The sequence below is a fragment of the Chroicocephalus ridibundus genome, chromosome 8, assembly GCF_963924245.1.
Source record: "Chroicocephalus ridibundus chromosome 8, bChrRid1.1, whole genome shotgun sequence".
In the NCBI taxonomy this organism is placed as follows: Eukaryota; Metazoa; Chordata; class Aves; order Charadriiformes; family Laridae; genus Chroicocephalus; species Chroicocephalus ridibundus.
Window position 1 is genome coordinate 53,562,526 of NC_086291.1, and position 20,650 is coordinate 53,583,175.

General features: G+C 54.8%; 1 protein-coding gene across 4 annotated transcripts in view; it reads left to right on the top strand.

The window, feature by feature from the left end:
- Positions 1–20,650, top strand: part of TNRC18 (trinucleotide repeat containing 18) — a 59,265-nt gene that overhangs the window by 18,371 nt on the left and 20,244 nt on the right. For 2 of the 4 annotated variants that reach the window (XM_063343316.1, XM_063343319.1), the window contains exons 3-16: positions 1,365–1,490; positions 1,884–3,686; positions 6,858–6,960; positions 7,383–7,588; positions 7,802–7,948; positions 8,446–8,630; positions 9,391–9,814; positions 10,315–11,262; positions 11,903–12,078; positions 12,836–12,972; positions 13,445–13,573; positions 15,477–15,651; positions 16,732–17,089; positions 19,706–19,987. In XM_063343316.1, coding sequence (XP_063199386.1) covers positions 1,365–1,490; positions 1,884–3,686; positions 6,858–6,960; positions 7,383–7,588; positions 7,802–7,948; positions 8,446–8,630; positions 9,391–9,814; positions 10,315–11,262; positions 11,903–12,078; positions 12,836–12,972; positions 13,445–13,573; positions 15,477–15,651; positions 16,732–17,089; positions 19,706–19,987 — 5,199 coding nt within the window. The remainder of the gene's footprint in view (positions 1–1,364; positions 1,491–1,883; positions 3,687–6,857; positions 6,961–7,382; positions 7,589–7,801; positions 7,949–8,445; positions 8,631–9,390; positions 9,815–10,314; positions 11,263–11,902; positions 12,079–12,835; positions 12,973–13,444; positions 13,574–15,476; positions 15,652–16,731; positions 17,090–19,705; positions 19,988–20,650) is intronic. The other 2 variants (XM_063343317.1, XM_063343320.1) reach the window with 2 other exon arrangements.

Sequence of the window (20,650 nt, forward strand, 5' to 3'; positions counted from 1 at the left end):
GCGCCCTGCACAAGATTAAATGGCAAGTTTTACCTGCTGGGAACGGGCTTAATGAACTTTATGGGCACAGCAGCTGCCCTGGTCCTGCCGCTGGAGGGCTGGCGTGTGGGGGTGATGCCGCCGGGAGCTGCCGGGCGATGGATCTGGGCCAGGAGCTGTGCAGAGCACCGCGTCGGTGAAGCACATGTGCCAGGATGCAAACATGTATGCGAAAGAGATCCCGGCTGTCTAAATAATGTGAAATATTGACTAGCTCTCGCAGATGGTGCTCCACGTGCAGCTTCAGGGACTGAACTTCTGTCTCCCGTTGGGTTTTGGTGGGATGTTGTTTTGATCCAGTTGGATGCTGGACTCCTGACAAGCTTGTTGCCTGGTTGCTTTCAGCGGGATCGTTGGATTTGGGGGAAGTCGATTGCTAATGGGATGTGGTGGGAAGGGGGAAGGGTTGCAGAGGGCTTGACTGGCTCCTCCATCCTCTCCTGATGGCTTTGAATCCGTTTTTAAATGATGGCACCAACTGGGAAGCTGGTTCTTGCGGTGCTGGGGTTTGTAGTGTTGCACGGGTGCCGTTTGGTGGCAGTGTTGCAGAAGAATTTGCCTGTAGCCAAGATCTTGTGTTATTGCCACTATTACGGTAATTGTATTCACTGATGAAATGCTGCTGATGATTAGTTGCATGAGGACGTTGCAGGGGGCCCCGCTCCTGGAGGAGGCCCCAGTGTCCAGGACATAATCCAGACCACTGGCAGCTGGGCCTTGGGGACACTCTGCTTTTGTATCAGCTCCCGGGGAGGCAGCCGGTTTTCTCCTCCGTTTTGCCTTCCTCGGGGATAAGATGCTGGTTTGGGGTACGTGAAACTATGCTTCGCGTGAGCTGCTGTGGAGGATGCTCTCAGGTTTTCCCCAAAACCCGTACCTGGCGCTGGGCAGCTGCCGCGGGGACGGGCTGTGTTGGCAAAGCTGTTGGCGAGAGGGTTTTACTGCTGCTCGGGAAGCGCGTTGGGGAGTGCCCTCACCCACAGGTCGCTGCACGTGTGATAAAGCAGCTTATCGGCCAGTTGGTTTGGTCGTTTTGCCTGCAGATTTAAGGCCCTGCTCAGAAAGAAGCACCTTCCATTTGCAGCCCACTGGCTGCAAAGTGGGAGCCCCGCGGAGGTGCGAGGGGTGAGCTGGGGGACCCGCAGTCGGGTACCTCAAATGGGGACCCCGCCATGGGCTGTGTGCGGTGCCACACACGTCCCTGCAGCCGCCGCTCCTGGCACGCAAGGGACCGACAGCCACAACAGTCTGTGCTCCCGCGGGGTTCGTTCCAAAGCTGCTTGGGCTGAAACATGTTTCCCTCTTCTGTTTCCCATTTTCTGCAGGCTTTTCCCATCTGCCTAATGGCCTCTACCCGTCGTACATTCCCCTGAGCCACCTCGAGCCCCCCAGTGCCGGCAGTCCTCTCCTGGCCCAGCTGGGTCAGCACAGCCTCTTCGAGTCGCAGAAAGGTGAGTCTGGCTCCTTGGTCACCCCTGGCTGCTCGCCCTCGGGACTTGCTTGGCTGCTGGGATGTGGAGGGTGAAGAGCAGGAACCTCCTGGGCTTATCATCCAGGGATGTTTCCTGGTATTGGCAGTACCAAGGTCTTGGATGTGGCTCCTCAAAGCCTCCGCGTGCTGTCACATCGCAAGGCTCAGCATGCAGCAGAGCCAGGGCTGTCCTGCGTCCCCACCTGGGCCATGTAGGGGTTCCTGCCAGGTCTCCTCTACCCTAGTCCTTCCTGGCCATGTCTGAGATGTTCTTGAAACCTGTTCCCTCCTAGTTTGCCACCTCTCGCCTGTCTCTGTGTAGGACTGAAGGGCTTGGAGGCCTGTGGTAATCTTGTTTGCTTTTGCTCTGCAGATGGATTCTACCTGTCCGGCCACGCAGGCCAGTCCGCTTTGCACCCACAGCCTCCCCTCTCGAGGACAGCGGGCAACCACACGTCGAGCACTTTGCTGCGGGAGAAGGACCTTGGGCAACTGCACAAAAGCTCGAAAGAAAGCCTGAAAGACCCTGGTGGGAAGGAACGGGCATGCCGGAGCGATCTGTCCCTGCCCTTTGCCAAGAAGGAGGCTAAGCCAAAGGAGGAGCCCCGGCCCCGCAGCGTGGTAGACCTCACGCAGGACACCAAGCCCGACAGCGACCGTAAAGTGAGCGTGGTGGAGAAGGCGGTGAAGGTCGGCGAGCGTCTCTCGCCGTTCTTGGCCGAGCACATGCCAAATCGGGGTGCGGGCGGTGGGGAACCCAAGTCCAAGAATCCGCTGCAGAGCTCTTCCCTCAGCAACTGCAATGGCGGTGGGGACCCCATGCTGAAGGTCCTGGGTGCCGAGCAGGATCGCTGTGCCAAGGATCCTGCTCGGCACGATGAGAACATGAGGCCTTCCGCGCATGCCCATGCCGAGCGGCTGAAACGGGGGGAGCCCCTCCTGCCCTCCGTGGGTGCTTTGCACGTCTCCTGCAGCTGCCCGTCCCCGCACCCCTCGCAGCCGGGGAAGATGACGCCGGCCACCACATTCCCTCCACAGCCCGTCCATTCCAGCATGTACACCATCTTCCCGCCGGCCAAGGAGCTGGGGAGGGAGCACAAAGTCATCGCCCCCACCTTCGTGCCTTCGGTCGAAGCCTACGACGAGAGGAGCGGGCCCATCCAAATCGCCTCGCAGGCCCGCGACAACAAGGCAAAGGACAAGGACCTCGGCAAGGTGGGGGTGCTGCAGTCGCCCACGGAGCGGTGCCTCGCGGACGCCTCTCGCACGCTTTTGTCCCAGGACTTTTCTTGCCACAGTGATGCCAAAAGGATGGAGGCTCTGCGGGAGAAGGGCTCGGTGATCAGGGCGAACTCCATGGCACTGAAGAGACAGGTCACTTCGGAGCCCTTCCTCAACCGGCCGGGGCTGGGCTCTCCAGAGAGCAGGGAGTTCCTGGCCTCCAAGGACTTGCTGAAGCCAAGTCCGGAGGCAGAGCATCGCTCCTGTGAGCGGGACCGCTTCCAGCGATCCAGCTCCAAAGAAGCAACAAAGGTCTACGGCACTTTGGACTCTTCCCGGCAGCATCTGGACCACGGTCAGCTGAAACCGCCTGAGCAGAAGTGGAAGCCCTTTGAGATGGGCAACTTCGCCACCACGCAGATGGCGGTGCTGGCCGCGCAGCACAACCACGTCACCCGGGTGGAGGAGGAAGCCAAGAAGGTCTACCTTGACCCGAGCGGCTTGCCGCGGTCCTCCGTGGTGGGCTCACGGGGAGCCGCGGATGTCCTCCACCCCGCCTCCCATGGAGAAGGGTCGGCCATGCAGAGCCTCATCAAGTACAGTGGCAGCTTTGCCAAGGAGACGGCATCGCGGCAGAGCTGCGGCAAGAAGAGCCCCTTTGGTGGCTTGGGCAACATGAAGTTGGACTCTTCGCAGCTGGGCGCCTCCAAGGTGCAGCAGCTGCTGTCGCAGCAGCCAGCAAAGCAGCTGAAGAGGGACCCTGAGAGACCCGAGAGTGCCAAATCCTTTGGCCGCGAGAGCATCGGCTCCCAGGGCGAGGTGGAGGTGAGGCACTTGCCCGTCGGCATTGCCGTGGCCGTGGCCCGGCAGAAGGACAACAGCAGCAGCAGCAGCAGCAAACTGGGGCCCAGCTTGGCAGACCGGGATCGCTCGCTGTCTCTCAGCAGCATCAAAGGTAGGTTCCCCAGACCTGTCTCAGGATCTGTTCCCTGGGGGGAGCAGTCACCTGGACCAGGCTGTGTGGCATGAGCTGAATTTGGCATCCTCAGCTCCCTTTGCCTCCCCTTCCCAGCCAAGGCCACGCTGTAAACCACAGCAGGGAGCGAGACTCCCCATGCAGGCGGCAGTCCCTTTTCCCCTCTTCCATCCCCTCCGAGGACAACCCCTGTCCCTGTGTTTGATCCCCGGTAGCAAAGGGATTGACAGAGAAGCCCCTTAATCCACCTCTGTGCTGGTGTTTTAATCTCACGGTTTTGATTTAAGCCGTGGTGCTGGCAGGAGGGGGCTGGCTCCCCCGAGCTTTTCGGTGCTCTGCTTGGCTTGTGTAGCGAGATAACGCCTGGGGGCTGCCCTGCACGGGGGAGGGACGTGCCAAGGAGCGACGCCAAAGCGAGCGACCGGCGAGCAATGGTTGGCTTTCCGTTTGTAGCCTTCCCCTTTCCCATTTTTCTGCCTTCGCCCCCCCCTCTCCCAAACCTCGGCGGTTTCTCCCCTCTCCCCGTTCCCATCGCCTCCCTACGGACAGGCGGGAGCCGACCGAGGACCTCGTGGGCAGCACAGGGAGCTGTTTGTTCAGCCGTTCAATCATCCCAGACCCTCCCAGCTTGCGTTAAATGTAATTTACTGAGCTGAACTAAAAGGCTGCAAACAAGGGTTGAATTCTGGCAGGCCTCTGGGCTCGTTGCTAAGCGATGCAATTGGCTTTCAGACAGAAAACAAGACTGCTTTTCTCCTCCTCTCGCCCCCCAAATGCTGCCCCCGCTTTGTGTGCCAGGAGATATTCGTCTAATAACATTAGCTTGCTTGCGCTGAGTGGACGGTGCTTGAATGTTTAGACCTTTTAAGAAGGAGAAAGCAGGCTTTAGTTGGCTAATCTGTAGTATTTGGCAAGTAAAATGCAAGTATTTAGTGCTGGGCATTGGTTGTCAAGGAAACGGACCTAAGCCTTTCCTCCGTGCATAACTGATTGAATTTTTCTATGCGGTCCGTGCGTCATGTTCATATATATAGACAAAATGATCATTCACTGTCCGGACAATCATCGGTCTGTACAGAAAAGGGACGTCCTGTCGGCGGGGTGCGGGGGGGGCTAGGCGGGAGTGAGGCGAATAAGAAAGTGTGTGTGTTTGGATGGGGGATGAGAAAAAGATGATAAGCCCGTCTATAAATAACGGAGCGCGAGTAATGTAGATGGGAGAGGGAGGAGCGGAGGTAAAATAACAAAATAATATGTTTCTAATAAAAGGCCGGGGGAGGAGGGGGTGTCGACTCACCTTGTGCCAAGGAGGGGAGGGAGGCTGCAAGTTAACCAAGGGCTTGTTCCGTATTGCTGACGCCAAAGAGGCAGTTGGGCATCCATTGGAGAAAATAAATAGGAAAAGGGGCTCCAAGGGGGGAAAACCTGGTCTAGGGGATAGAGGGGAGTTTGTGTTAGAGCAGGGATATGCTGGTGGAGAGGCAGGGAGGGCTCCGGAGGGATTTGCGAACCCCGGTGCCTCGTGCCATGGAGGCTGGGTAGTAAAACCGAGCAGCGGAGGCTGCAAAGGGCATCATTCAGGCAGTCGGGGGGGGCTGGCTGGGGACAGCCACTGCACGCGGTGTCCTGGCAGGCTGCAAGGGAAGTGTGGTGACCCTGGAAAGTCCTTCGGGAGGGAGAGGCGTGTGCCAGGTTTTAAAGCATCTTCGCTATCTATCTGCCTGAAGCCCGTGGAAAGGAGCCTTGGGGAGAGGAGCCGGGAGAGATGTCGTCTTGTTCCTGGATTCCTTCTGACAGTAAAAGCTGAGGGAATTGGAGACTTGACAGCAAAAAAAACGCGGGCTGTCCAGGTTTGTGGGAATACACAGCGGAGTCCTCCTTGAAAAGACTGCCTGTCAGCAGAATAGACTTGATGTTCCGAGATGCTTTCCCGTCTGCCAAACCTTATCCAGACGGGAGAGCGAGGACCCTGGAAAGGGCTGCTGGGGAGCCAGGGTGCAGCCGTGCGAGGCCGCGCTGCGCCGCTGAGCCCTGCGGGGTGCAGAGCATGGCCCGGGCAGGGGATGCGCTGGCAGGGAGCACCGAGAGCCGGGGGCAAGAGACAAATACCTTCCTCCCAGCCCCGTTAGACTGGCTGGCGGCTCGCTGACAAGCCGGGCTGGGATTTAGGAGCGGATTGTATCACCGAAGCGTAACGTGGAGAGGGGCAACAGGGAATTGAGGGAAAAAATACATACACAAGAAGGCAGCTAGGGAAAAAACTGGCAAAAAGCCAGCCTAAAATCAGGCAGCTGGGGTGAAGACCTGGGATAAAATATGGGAAGGGTGACCCCGATACCTGGTCCTGGCAGGGCCAGCGAGGAGCTCCTGTTTGCTTCTGCGAAGGTGCTTCCTAACCTCTTGCAGACGCGGCTGTTACCGTGCCAGGCTCTATTTGCAAGAGCTGTTCTGATTTTGGACGAGCTGTTTCTCAAGCCAAACATCCAGCCCCCCTTTTTGGACTCTTGCCCTCATCTGCCATATGTGCCCCTGCCTCGCCAGACCCTTTCTTGTTGCACGGCTTGGGGGGGATGCAGATTCCTGCTAACAGGTTGAATTGTGGAACAGAGCACGCTGGTTTTGTGAGGGTCTGTAGCATTGGTTCTGCCTGTTGCAGAAGGACAGGATTCGGAGCATACCCAGTGCTCCCAGACTGGTTTACAAGAGCAAAAGGTGCTTTAGAAGGTGCAGAGATAAAATCCCCCCCGCCGTGAGATGTGCTAAGCAGGACTGCGTGGCTTAATGCAGGGATTTAGCTGGGCCTCATCTCCTTCTGAGATGGGAAATCTGCCACTGTCCTTCAGCAGATATGATCCCGTTGGTCCTGTTGTTCGCAGGCTGGTGGCTGTCCTGTCCTGGGAGACCGGCCTGACCTGGCGAGTTGGGTCCCCAGATGGCTTGGAGACGTGAAACTCAACCCCTGCAGCTGGGTGCTTTCAGGAGCCACCTTTGCGAGAATATCTTGATATAGATAGCCTTGCCCTCTCCTTTGAGGCTTGAACCTGATACAGTCTTGGGGACAGTGGCGTTGGGTGTGCTGGCTCCCAGGACCTCTCCATGCCCAGAGACAGCTTTCCCCAGACTGTTTCTCATGTCTGGGTTGTCTCCTAGGGCATGGACGCTCAGAAGATGACTGCGGGGATGAGAGGAGCCGCCACCGCGACAGCCATCTCCTGGCAGGGCGCTTGGAGCGGGATCAGGAGAAGCTGCTCAGGTGAGGGTCGGAGAGGGATGGGGTCTCTCGCTGCAGTACCACAAGCCGTGCTTGGGGACAGCTGGTCCAGAGAGGGGACAGGGTTGCATCCATCCTGGAGTAGCTGCTGGCACCAGCCTTGCTGGTGCGGAGGGGAGCGCTGAGTGGGGTACCATGGGGTTATAGGCAGATCCTGAATTCTCAGCAGAGCAATCCTAATAGACTGCTGCAAACCCATGCCTGCTCCAAAGGGATGGAGAGATGGAATGTTTTATTCCGAACATGATGTTAATCACCTCCATCGCAGCTCTCCTTGAGTGTCTGACCCTGGTTTGCAAACACACTCGCTCGGCAGGCTGGTCCATAACCCTGGGCTTCTCCAGCCACGCAGTAACCTGCAGCACTCGGACCCTCTCTCTCTCTCTTGCCTCCCCCATCACCAGAGAGAGCAAGGAGCTGGCAGATTTTGCCCGGATACACCCCTCCAGCTGTGCCACGAACGGTTTGAACTCCAACCTCATGGTGACGGGAGGCCCAGCTTTGACGGGCTCCGGGCGCTGGTCTGCAGACCCGGCTTCGCACTTGGCAGCCCACCCCTGGCTCCCCAGGACGGGGAGCCCCTCCATGTGGCTGGCCGGCCATCCTTACGGTGAGTGCCCTGGGAGGGAGCGATGTGTCCGTGGGGTGTTCACACCAGTGCAGTCCAGGGAGAGGTATTGCTAAGTGGCCAGCGAGGCTGCTGTCTGATCACAGGGGAAAGGGAAGGAGGTATTTTGGAGCAATCAATTTGGTAGATGACTTCTCACGTGGGTAGGAGCTGCCTGCATCACTTGAGTTGTGACTGTGGTATTTCTTCTTCCAGGACTTGGTCACCCTTCCCTGCACCAAGGCATGACTCCAGGCTTCCCCCCTGCCATGGGGGGAGCTCTCCCTTCCGCCTACCAGTTTGCCAGAGACCCGCAGTCGGGGCAGCTTGTTGTGATCCCCAGCGAGCACTTGCCACACTTCGGTAAGGACGTGAGCGCATCCCTGAGGACCGTGTTTTGACAGCTATGGAGGAAACAGGCTTTGGAGGGGGCTGGATAGGACCAGCAGCCACAGCTCTGGGGTGGGTGTGAGCTGACCTCTTGTTTTGTTTGCATTGGAGATGGAAATGTGTAATCTTCAGCAGTGGCTCCTCATCCCCTGCAGGACTCTGTAGACTTTGTGTCCTTGGTTAGGAGAAATTACCTGTGGGCTCAGCCAGGATCAGTCAAACCAAGGGTGCCTCGAGGGCAAAGCAAGTCAGACGGCCTCAGGACCCGTGGGGTGGTGGGAGCGGGGCTGCTGAGGGGAAGACAGCACCCTTTCCCCTCTGCATTTCTGATTGCATTTCTGCATAGCCTGATGTTTGGCATCCCCCACACCCTGGGACTGGGATAAGAGACACTCGTCCTGAGCAATCCCGAATCCTCTAGCCGTCCCCATCTTCCTGCCTCCCTGACTGCATCTCTGCTCATTCCCCAGCGGAGCTGATGGACCGAGCACCCCCACTGTGGCCTGCCATGTACCCCCCGACCAGGAGCTCCCTCCAGCACGCTCACCAGCTCCAGCTCCTCTCCCATCAGCAGCTGCTGCGGCAGCACGAGCTGTACATCCTGCAGCAGCAGGCGGCCCACGCCATGGAGCTACAGAGGAGCGCCCAGCTCGTGGTACGTTTTCAGGAGCTTTTTCCTTGGACGTGAAATGAGCCTGAAGTTGCGGGGGGAAAAGCAGCTGTGCCAATATTCCAAGTGTGTCCCAAGGGTATGGATGCATTGAGCGATCCTGCCCCGCTCCCTGGGATACGAGGCATTCTGTGCAGTTGGGGTGGGTTTTGGAGGGGTTTGGTGTAGAGCTGTTGAGCAGGGCTGTCAGGAGAGCTGCCCAGCAGCAGCGCGACCTTGATTCTTTCCCGAGGGATGTCTGTGTTTAGTTGAGTGGTTTCATCTCTGGTCACCTCCAAACTAACCTCCTGAGCAGCTCGGAGAAACAGCTGCAATGCTGGCAGCAATCACGCTGGGTCCTGGGGCTAGCTCCCATTCACCAAATGATTTTGGAAGTCATGAGCTTTCATTTGGGTGTTTTACGTCCATTTAATTTTTATAGGGGTCATCTGGTTTTCAGCCTTCACTTTACATGTGTGCTTGCTAGGCTGGAGGCTTAGAAATAGAAATGGTTTGCTTTGGTTGCAAGTGAAAGCTGAGACACCCTTCACGTGAGGCCCAGAGCTGGGAATTTGTAAAGAGAGCTACCACAGATCAGTGTCACCCTCCATTAGATTGGTCTGAAGATGGTGTTGCACTGGGGAACGTGTGTTGTATTCCAGTGCACATTTGGTAAGACCGTGTTTTGGTCTTGTTTGTGGTAGGTCTGTGCTTTCCAGGAGCAGGTAGAGATGTCATGCTGAGTTTTGCTCCGTTTTTCTTGCAGGAGAGGTTGAAGGCAAATGAGCAGCGTGCAGATATGGAAGAGAAGGTGACGAAACGTAGCCTGGACAGTGCCAAATCAGGCCTTTCCTCCTCTGCCCCGGGACTGGTGCATCGAAAACCACCCGTGCTGTCTCCCAGCGCCTCCACGTCCTACAGCAAGGCTGTGAGTCCACCTCCCCTCTCTCCCAGGGCCTCACCCGTGTCTGTGCTCAAAGCTGAGGTGATCCAAAAGATGGAGGAGCCACCTTCGCAGCCAGCCTACTCCTACCCTGCCACCCCCAGCTCCCATCCTTCCAGCCCGCCCCCCGCCTCTCCACCCCCTGCCCCTGCCATCCCTCCAAAGGAAGAGGCGCCCGAGACTGTGGAGAAGAAAGACCTGGAGCTGGAAAAAGAGGCTGCCGGTCCATATCAGGCCTTGTTCCCAGGTAAGAGAGCCCTGCTTTGGCAGAGTCCCGTTGTGTTTGTGCCTGCCTCCCTATTTCTCCTCAGCTCTTTTCCTGCTTCCATCCCTTCCCCTAGAGAAATCCACGTAGCTCCTCTAAAAGGCAGGGGAGAGGCAAGGACCAGGGGTGGTGTGATGGGCTTGGATTGATGCCTGGATCTTAGGGGCACCTGGGGCTATAGGCTGTCTTCTTCCCTTGGGTCAGGCCTGGGTTGGTTCCTCCAGGGCTGAAGTGTCAGTGGGAGAAGGATGCAGGAGGCAGATCTCTCTCACGTTGCAGGAGAGTGCTGGAAAGGTGCAGAAGGGACCTCTGGGGTGCTGATGCTTGTGGCATCTTGGCCAGGAGGGAGGTGCCTAAAGCAGCCACTGCTTGAGAATAGGAAGATAGGAGAGATGAAGGGAACCCGTCTCTATGCTTTAGTGAGAGAGAGGTGTTTTGGAGACCCAGGCAATACACAGCCTGTCCCTTCTGATGTCTTGCAGAGATCCCCCCAGGATATCCATTCCAGTCCCTGCCTCCCTCCTTTGGAAGACACTATCCCTACCTCCTCCAGCCCACTGCGGCATCTGATGCGGATGGACTGGCTCCTGACGTCCCGCTGCCTGCTGAAGGCTCTGAGCACATGGAGCTTTCCCCAGAGGTCAAGCCCATCCACCTGTCTCCGTCCAAAATGCTAGAGCCCATCCAGGCAGCAGCAGAAGAGGAGTCCTTGGAAGAGAGGGTGAAATCAGAGGTGCAGATGGAGGAAAGCCAAGAAAGCATCTGTGAGCAGGAAATGGGGACTCTGAACATCGCCACCTCCGCAGCTGTCCCAGTGCAGAACGTGGACAATTGCAATCTCCTCTTGCATCAAGGTGAAGCCCTGGGTGCTATGGAGCAGGACCAGGAAGACCTCCAGGGCTGCCCACCTCCTTACCAGGTTGTGGCCTGCCCTGCAGAAGCAGAGGCTCAGGCAGAGACTGGGAGCGGAGCAGAAACCTGCTCTGTGCACATGGACTATGACGGTTCGCTCGTGCACACAGAGAATGAGCCGCCTGAGATGGACTTGACGTCCCAGCGGGAGGAGGCCTCTGTAGCCATGGATCTGCAGAGTGCCGATGTGCCCCATGGGAGGGAGTTTCCCAACCTGCCCCCTGAGGAGAGGGAGCAGGGGCCAGAGATCCCTTCCTACACGGAAGAGACAATCTCTTGCCAAATCCCAGCTCTGGACATCAAGCCGGGCGACCCGCTGGCTGGGATGAATGCTTTGGTGGCTGCCACAGAAATGCCTCAGGCGTGTTCCTTGTTGACTACCGCCAGCATCACTCCGTCCCAGATGAAGGTAGAGGTGTTACCTGACCAGGCCTTGGAGCACTCCTTCCTGCAAGGGATCACTTTGCTGAGTGAAATTGCAGAGATGGAGCTGGAGAAAAGGAAACAAGAAATGCAAAGTAAGTTGTGAGTAGGCTTTCTGGTCGGCCTTGGGCCAGGTTGGGTCTCAGAGAGCCCCAGTGCTCTCTGCGAGGGCAGAGGAGCAGAGCGGGATGGGATCTCTCGCAACCTCAGCCAGGCAGCAAGGAGAGCATTGCCTTGAATTGCAGGAGTGGCTGGTCCTTTGGATGGCGTTGGAGCAGAGGTTTTGTTGCAGTGGGCTGAGCTACGTGTGGCTTTTGTACCTCTCTCCCCCTCCAAAGGCCCTTGCCATGTCTAGACAGCTTGTGGTATGCGTAGCGGAAACGGAGCCCCACTTGCCGAGAGCTGCCAGGGTAACACCCTTCTGGCAGGCTCTGAGTCTACAGTCTGTCGGGGTTTGGCACAAGAGGCCCCAGTAGCTCCAGATGATGCTTTCCAAGAGCTTGGCAGGTCCTGAAAAGATCTCACCTTCCAGTAACTTCCTGAGGCGAGACGTGATGGGAACTGCCATTTGCACCATGGCTGGGTACAACAGGAGATCTCAAGTGGGGGCCAAGGGTGGCTGGAAGGCTCCTTGAGCTGCCATGGTCCAGAAAGGGACATCAGCCTCTCCTTGTGCCTGCTGGAGGAGCAGTCATGGAGAGTGAACCTCTATAGCTTTTTTTTTTCTATCCTCAGCAGGTCCAGAGAGTTTCCCTGTCCGGCCAACGCTGGAGAGTTTGCTGGCTGCCAGCACCCACATGCTCATGGAAGTACTTTCCACCCCCTTTATGGAAAGTCTGAAAACCATCCGGCTGCCTCGAGAGCTGAATCCCAACAAAAAATACAGCTGGATGCAGAAGAAAGATGAACCCGTAAGTAGCTCTTAGTGTGGCTGAGCCTGAAAAAGCCACAGTGCATCCACTCAACCGCAGCTTGCTCGTCCAGCCGCAGTTTGCCACCCGGCTTACGCTGCCCTTCTGCATTCAGCAAAGCGGGCCGGCGCGTCCCTCGTGTAGCGTTCGTAGCTGCGCAGGAGTCAGCGTGGTGCGATTTAGCTTCCTCCCTTGTTTGTGGATCAACACCATTGATCTCAGCAGGACCCTCGGCAGCCCTAGAAGTGGTGTTTGTAATACAAAGCCCGCAGGAACTCGCGTGTTACTGCTTTGGCGGAGGGGGGGATAAATAAAGATAGTGGCAGGAGGGTTTTTCTTTGTTCTTTCTTTGCTGACTCTTCCCCATGGGAGAGACTGACAAATTATTTTGTATCCTGCAAGTAAGTGTTCCAAGACAGGGAATATTTCGATTTGTCTTTTTAAATAGGGGAAAAGAGACTCTGCGGGTGTGTTTTATCCTGCAGGTTCTTTCCCAGGGCTGCTCTCCCTCAGAGGTAATACCATCCCACGCATAAGCCACAGAACGTCTTTGCTTGGCTAGTTTTGCTCGGGTACCGCTCTAGGGCTGTGCTTGTTGTGGGCGAGGGTGCCCTGCTCCGCTGTAGGCATGGAGGGCTTTGCTGCCAGGCTGCAGATCTTGGCCATGGCAAGGGCACCCCAGATGAGCACCACCTCAGTCTGGGTGGGGGCCTGGACATGTCCTGACCTTCTTGCCCCCTCTTACCTCCTCACCTAGATGTACTCCATCAAATCGGCCATCGAGAACATGGATGCGATGGAGCTGGACTACAGGATGAGGCTGGCGGAGCTGCAGCGGCGGTACAAGGAGAAGCAGCGGGAGCTGGTGAAGCTGCAGCGTCGCAGGGACTCCGAGTAAGTGGCAGGCTGCTCACTCGGTCTGGTTTTTTTCCAGCTGGGCACTTTCACTGCCTCTCAGTCCAGGAGAGAAAACAGCCCTCCATCCCTCCCTGTCTCCTCTTCTCTCCTCCTGGTACGGCCCGCCAGAGCTTTGCACAGCACACTCCTAGACTATGTGACACGACAACCTGATCACTGGTGAATGCGGCTGGGAGACCGTATTAGAGACAACCTTGGCTTCAGCAGCTCAGTTTAGCAGTTTGGTGACAGGCGAAGGTTCTGGGTTGGCTCCCGTTCTTGCTTGCTTTCTTTTAATTTTTTTCCCCTTTTCTTCCCTTTTGGATTTGTTTGCCTCCTTTCTTTTCTTTTTCCCCTGTTTATTTTGCTTTTTGGTTGCAAAATTTGATTTTGCTTTTTTTTTTCCTTTGCCTTTTTTTTTTTTTTTTTGTTGCCTTGGTTAACAGTGAAGCGTGTGGTTTTTTTAAAGGGAAAAGCATGACGAGAAAAGTAGAAGCTTGGCGAGAAGAGGCCCTGGAAGGCCCAGGAAGAGGAAACTTGGATCAAGCGCTCTGTCACCCATTAAGGAGAGAGGGAAGAGTGACAGCAAGAGTGGAAAGTAAGGCTGGAATTTGGGGAAGACGGGAAAACGGCAGGGTCGCTGCACCAGGGTCTTACGTGGGGAGAGCATCTCGGATGCAGTGGGGGCTCGCCGTGGCGTTGTGTTGGCAGGCCGGTCTCCGGCAGCAGTGGTGTTGTGGAAGCGTGTGCATTTAACGTGAGTGTGTCCTTACAGTGGGAATACGGTGCCAGCCTCCTCCCTCCCCGCTGGTAGAGCACATGTCTGTGGTGTTGGGTGCGAGTAGGACAGGCTGAGTTGAGCAGCGGTGAGGTGACACGGAGCGGCTGGCTGGGCAGGGACCTGTAGGTGAGCTCTTAGTGTTGGGGAGCGTGTCCTCATGTGCTTTCAGGAGAGCGGACGGTGCAAGCGGGTGCTGTAGAGCTAATTGCAGGGATGCTGATGTCAAAAACTGGAAGGACAGGGCTATTCCAGGTTGTCTGCTTTGTAGGGTCTCTCTGCTGTATTTCTGCTGTCTTCATCTCCTGTTCCCTTAATCAGTGGGAGTTGGTTTCGCCTGACCTCTCTCTTTCAAGTGTCTTTATCATTCGCTCTTCTGCTTTTTCCTCTTTTGCAAGTCCAGTTGCTCTTATTTGGATGCCTGGATCTCACCACCATTGGCCATCTAACCATGCATAGGTGGCCAAGTCTCTCCCCCATGGGAGGGCACCTCTGAGGTGCCTCCCTGTGTGCTGTGTATTTTTGCAAATGTCCTTTCAAGACTACAAATTAGATTCAGGTGCCCAGCTCCCACTGACCATGTGCTTCTGAAAATCTGTCCTCTCGGTGGCTCTGTGTTTTTGCTTCTGTTGTTCGGATGGCTAGACAGGCTGGAGGCATCCAGAGGTGGCTGGAGTTGTGCATGTTGTGCGTGCATGAATGTGTTGCGCGTGCATGTCCCCACGTCGCAGGAATGCCTGAAAAGCCTGGTGTGGGAGATGGAGATGCACCCTCAGCCAGCGTCCAGGGCTTGAGGTGCTGGTTTAGGTGTCTGTGGAGGTCAGCAGAGAGGACAGAGGGGAGGGGAAATGCCTGGAAGCCGAGCAGGCTGCCCCGTGTCAGCGGCTTTGAGGTGGCGGCGGTGGTGGTGATGGTATGACCTCAGCCAGCAAGCTTAGCGTGAAGGAGGCAGCAGATGAGAACTTTTAATCGAGGCTTCTAGGTGCTCTGAGGTGTTGGCTGATCTCTCCATCCATCAGTTAGTTTCTGGAGACAGCTGGGGAGCAGTGGAAGATGTGCTTATAGTCTCACCTACTTTATTTTTTGTGTTTTTTTAATTATTTACCCTCTCCTTTCCCCCCAAATCCTGAAGCGAGACCGAAGACGCAGATCACAAATGCCTCTCACAGGGGGGCCAGGCTTGTAAAGCAGTTTGCCTGTCCTTTGAGTCAGCCAGTCCCTGCAGTGGCCTTGTCTGCCCGTGCCACCTGGTGTGACAGTTCCTTACCACCTCCTTGCTCATACCCAAACAACCAGAACAAGCCTCTGGGCAGTGAGGCACCTCCCTGGGCCTCAGGAATCTCTTTCTACACCTACAGAGTCTATGAAAGTAGAGGTGTGAAAAGACGTGCAGGGCCAGCTCAGCTGTCTGTCCTTCCCTCTGCTGATCTGTACCAAATCGGGCACTTTTTGGTGGCGTTTACTCAAGACACCAAATACTTCCTTTCAGAGACCACCTTGCAGGTCTCTGATTTCAGGCACTCTCATCCGTGCTGGTGGCCAAGAGTGTGCAAGAAGGGCTCCTTGGCTCTCCTGTTTGGTGGAAAAACTTGTCCAAACTGTTGTCACTTCACAGTGGACTTGGCTCCTGCTGAGGATCCCCTCCTAGGAGGCATTTTGGACTTGGTGGGGATCACAGGGAGGGACGCCCCCCACCTTGACCCATCCTGTGCTTGGCTTGCAGACTGAGCAAGTCCTTGTTGCTCTCCGAAGACTCTGAGACGGGCGAGGGCATGAAGAAGAGACACAAAGGGGCCCTCCCGGAGGAGGATGAAGATGTGGAGAGTGGCAGTGGCAAGATGAAAGGGAAGAACCAGAGCTGGGAAGAGCACGATGCGGCTCCCAGCTTCTCAAATGAGGTCAGTGCCCTCATGGGGAACATGGAGCCATGGACCAAAAGCAGATCTCTTTCCTGCTTTGCTACTGTTGGCTTGCGCTGGGTAACTCGTTCTGATCTTAGACCGTCTGCTCTCAGTTCATGTGGGTTTAGAAGTGCTTCATGAGAGGACTGTGCAGCAGAAGGGTGTTTGCAAAGGCTAAAGTTGGCTCGTGGAGGTTGGACCTCTTTGGTAGGCAGCAGAGAGGTGAGCGCCTTCAAGCCAGCCAGAGCATTGCAGCGTTGCACTGGCTCTGAATCCAGAGCGGTGCTTGTCTTACCCCTTTGCCTGTCGAGGTAGTGGAGGGGAGTGGACTTCCCGAAGCCAGGGAGGAAAGGGAGGGAGCGCAACCTCGCTATTTTAAATGCAGGGTTTTCTTCTGCTCCTGTGGAGGCAATGAGATATTTACTGGAGCTTTAAGCTGCTGATGAAATCCTAAATGCATACAGGCGAAGTACCAAGTTACAGCTGCTGTTATCTAGCTGTAGCACATGTAAAATATATTTACTTTTTTCAAGAAGCGAGAAAATACTGAAAAGGATGTAACAGCCCTGGCTGTAAAGCAGTGGTGCTGACGCTCTTGCTGAGAGGAATTTGGGTCTTTTTGGCATCCCAGCCTCTGGAGCTGGTTGATTATGTGGAAATCCGTATTTATTTGGCTGGGGTTTTGGGTAAAGAAGATTTTTAATCCTCGTGATTTAGAGAAAAGCTTGTAAAACCAACCCGAATATATCCTAAAAACCAGAGGGTGTTGAGAAAAAAGAACTCCAAAACATGTTGTTCTACGAACATACTTCTTTTGGAAGGGAATTCAAGTTTTCTGAGTTATTCTTGCAGTTTTGTAGTGCTCGATAAGGGTAAAGCTGTGCTGTCTGCTGACATCTTCCTCTTCGTCCTCCCTAGTACCATGGTGGGTTATGGCAATGGGGGCTTGAGACCATAATTTTGAGGCCTTATTAACTAGCGTGCATGAGAGGCTGTTATGAGGGCTAGTAAAATCCCTCATGTCTGCCATGATACCTGCTCTGTGTTCACCTGTGTCTCTTCCTTTCACCTCGGCAGTTAAAGCTCAAAAAGAAGAAGGTGCCATCAGATCAGGAGCAGCTGGCCAGCAAGCTTGACAAGGCCCTGTCGCTCACCAAACAAGACAAGCTCAAATCCCCCTTCAAGTTTGCTGACAGCTCTGGGGGAAAGCCGAAAACTAGTGGAGGTGGCAGCAGGTACCTGCCATCCCATGAGCCGAGCAAGGAGGAGAAGAAGATCCTGGCCAAGAACCTGGGCCTGTCACTGAAAACCACCAAGGAAGGTAAAAACAAAGTGGCTGCCAAAATGAAGAAGATGGAGGTGGGGTTAAAAGTCAAAAATCAGCTCAAGGTTTCCCATTCACCAGCAATATCTGAAGTGAGCAGCTACTCCTATAGTAAGTAACGCCTCTTTTATCTCTTCTTACAGTGTAGTCTCTTGTAGGGGCTTGTGGTGGGGGTTTCTGGCCTCTTGGAAGGGGTCTTGGTGATGAATCTGGTTTTGCTCGTGAGTGAAGGGTGGCCTGCTCCCTGGCTCATCAGTGCTGCTGCATCTTTGGGGTCAGCATGAGTTGTCTGCCCAACTTGCTGTCCAAGAGGTAGCCAGCATCAGTGCATCTCTGCCTGCCCTGTGTTGTACTGATCGTCAATGGGGAAGGATGCTTTGAAAACAAAGTTGACCCATGTTTTTGCTTTCGGTGGGAGTAGACACTCTCCTTCTACCTGTCAGATGAGCACTCATAGCCTCTCCTCCAGGAGATGGTTAATGGTTGACTTCGAAGTCCTTGTTGAGTTTGGTGGGATTGGCTTTAGGATTGTGCCATGGAGTCACTTAGAGAAGGCAAAGCCTGCCATGGGGCACTGATGTTTGTGAGCATCTTCCTGCCCTTCGGTGTCGTGGCTTGGTTCCTGGCTGACTGTGTTCAGCCTTCCCGTCTGTTTCATCAGTTTTCATCTCCACGCCAGCATCCCGTGTACCGATTGCTCTTTCTGAACCCAAAGTGCACCTGAGGCAAAGGTTCCTGCGACGGAGCAGAGTTAGGGACCGCTGTTGGAGAAGGAAAAATCTGAATCGCAGATAGTGTCGGGAAGACAGTAGAGCCAGAGGTCCAAGAGTCTTTAACGGTTGAGGCAGAGAGCATGTGGGGGACTTGGAGTTTATGGTCTGAGAACTGGTTGTGTAATTGTCTTAGCTCACTTGCATACGCATCTTTACCTTTGGTTGCAGCTATTTAAGTCCCATGTTAAAACCCTTCTGGGGTGTTTGTATGCATAACAAATGTATCTCTCGGTGCAACGCTGGTTTAGAAATTTCACTGATGGGGAAGGTGATGAGCTAGTTATTCTCCAACCGTTTGGCATGAAATTAGCCATTTACATGGCAAAATAGGAGCCATTGTGTTCCCTGGACTTGAACACAGCCTTTGGCTGGTCGTGCTGTACAAATCACCCAACAGTTCTGCTCTTGAAGGTGCTTCATCCCCAGGGGCAGACGCGTGGCTCCTAAACTGGGAGCTCTGGAGCTAATGGAGAGAGGAGGCATGGGCTGTTGCTGGAGCTAAAAGCCTTGGCTTGTGGCAGAGGGTGCTTTTGCAGTGCCCTTGCACTTGGTACTGTGGTTTCATGAACAAAAATTCCCTCCCGGACCTAAGGGAGCTGCTGTTTCACCCCTCTCCTCTCCAGCAAGTCTCCTGGTGTAGGAATGTCCCCCTCACGACACAGATCTCAGCATAGGAGGATCATTGTTACTGAGGAACCGTCTGGAACGGCTCAGCTTTGGTACGTGGTTTTTCAGCTGTGCGCAGGTTCAAGGAAAGGGCTTTAGCCTGTCATTTTGTCACTGAAGCATGATGGATTTGGGGAGGCAGGTCGAGCATATGGCAGCACCTCCCATGACTGGTGGGCTGCTCTTGTCGGGGAGGAGAAGTGGGATTGGCGCCAAGTCCTTCTGCCTCCTAACCTCATGATTTTCTAGCTGGAGTCCTGAAAACCTTGGGCATAGATCCAAAGGACAAGCTGAGCATCCTATTCCCACAGATTTTAACAGAAGTCAGATGCCCAAAACTATTTGCGTATTTGGGCTTTAGGCCTCCTAAACTTGCTGTCCCTCGTTTCTTCCTTTCCACAACCAACACAGTGGAGGTGGGAAGCGGTGCCCAACCTGGGTGGACACTGGAGAGCATGTGCTGCTCCTCACGGGCTGGAACGGTCCCCGCCACAATGTCTGTAACGTTGTGGAGCTGACGGTGCATTCATGAGCTGGAAGGTGACAATTCATACCCGCTTTTATTATGTCCAGGGGTACCGTATGCTTCTTGTTCCACTCATCAGATGCCAGAGGGATAACTTTTCACTGCCAGCAGGACTTGGCAGCTTTGTAAAGCTGTATTTCGCAGACCAAGGAGTGGCTTTGGTCCCTGCTCCATGTTGGTGTACTTTATATTGCACGCCGCAGAGCGTCTGGAGTGGCGTGTTAGGAGTTAGACGTGTTGCCCGCTTGGCAGCTGGGCTCGCTCCATCTGCCTGTGGGAGAGCTGGTTTGTGTAGAAAAGGAGATTTAGGTCAGAGTGTTGAGCATAACTGTGGTTAAGACTGATTCGGGTCAATGGCCGGCTTGTTGGCATTGTGGCACCTTTGGTGGACATCTTCATAGCAGAAACGTCTACCTCAGTTTTCTGCTCCTAAGCTAAAAACACTCCTTGGATCTTGTCTTAAGGGAGGACAGGCATCGTTTGGCCTAGGTGGAGAGTGTCTATTTCTGACCAAAAGAAGGAAACATGTATTTTTCTGTGTTTATTTGGCTCCCACTTGCTGAGCCCGAGATTTGTGATGGAGGGACCTGGCAGGGGTGGAAAATGGTGGCACACAGCCCCTCCTGCAGCCCCTTTCCCCTACTGGTTTACAGCCTCTTCACAAAGAGACGCATCAAAGCACCCGAAAAAAAAAACGCACCCAAAAACCCTCAATCCCCCCATTCTCTCATGTAACGCTCTTCCCACCCGCTTTGACCACAGATACGGACTCGGAGGAGGAGGAGGAGGGATCCCTGAGGGATGAGTGGCCGGTGCAGCCCCCGTCTGCTCCCAAGCCGCGGCCGCCCAGTCTCTACAGTGCAGCGGCCAGGAAGGGCGGCCGGGCGGCCAGTGGCCCCAAGGCAGCCCCCCGCAGTGCGGCGGCCGGGCGGCCGCTGAAGCCGAAGGCGGTGGCGGGCCGGAAGCAGCCCTTCTGCCTGCTGCTGCGGGAGGCCGAGGCGGGATCTTCCTTCAGCGACTCCTCGGAGGACTCGTTCGATCAAGGTTACTAGCTTATAGCAAACGCAACCCCAAATGCACCCCTCCGCCATGTCTGTGTGGGAGCGGGCAGGGCGGGGGATGAGGGTGAGTTAGGGGCCTGGCGGGCCGGGGTCAGCCATTTTGATGGTCGGAGCCAGGGCGGCCATCTTTGTTCTTGGCAGCGTAGCCTGCTTTATCAGCCTGACGTTTATTTTTTATCCTTTTTGTACCTGTATCATTGTGATATTATTACTGGCTGGCTCTTTTAGAGCTTTTATATCAACTGGGTTTTAGTCTCCACCTCTCCCTGCTTTCCTGTTCCCTTCCTCCAGTTTTTCCCTCACTTTCTTCCTTGCTGCCACCACCACCATTATAATATTTTATTACTATTATTATTATTTTATTTCGTATTATTTTATTTCATATTATTTTATTCCGTATTGTTTTATTTTGGCATGAGCCTTGTAGAGGATTGGAAGGAGTTGGTTTTTTTAAAATTACTTTCCTTATTTTTTTCCTTTTTCCTTCTTTTTTTTTTTTTTTTTTTTTTTTTTTTTAAAAAAAAATACCGGGATACTGTTGTGTGGCCGTGTGACTTGATGTTTGTACTGCGATTTGGTATACCAAGCTTTATTAAACATATCGAGTTCATTTTTAACTAAACCTGTGTACCTTGTCTCTCTTGCT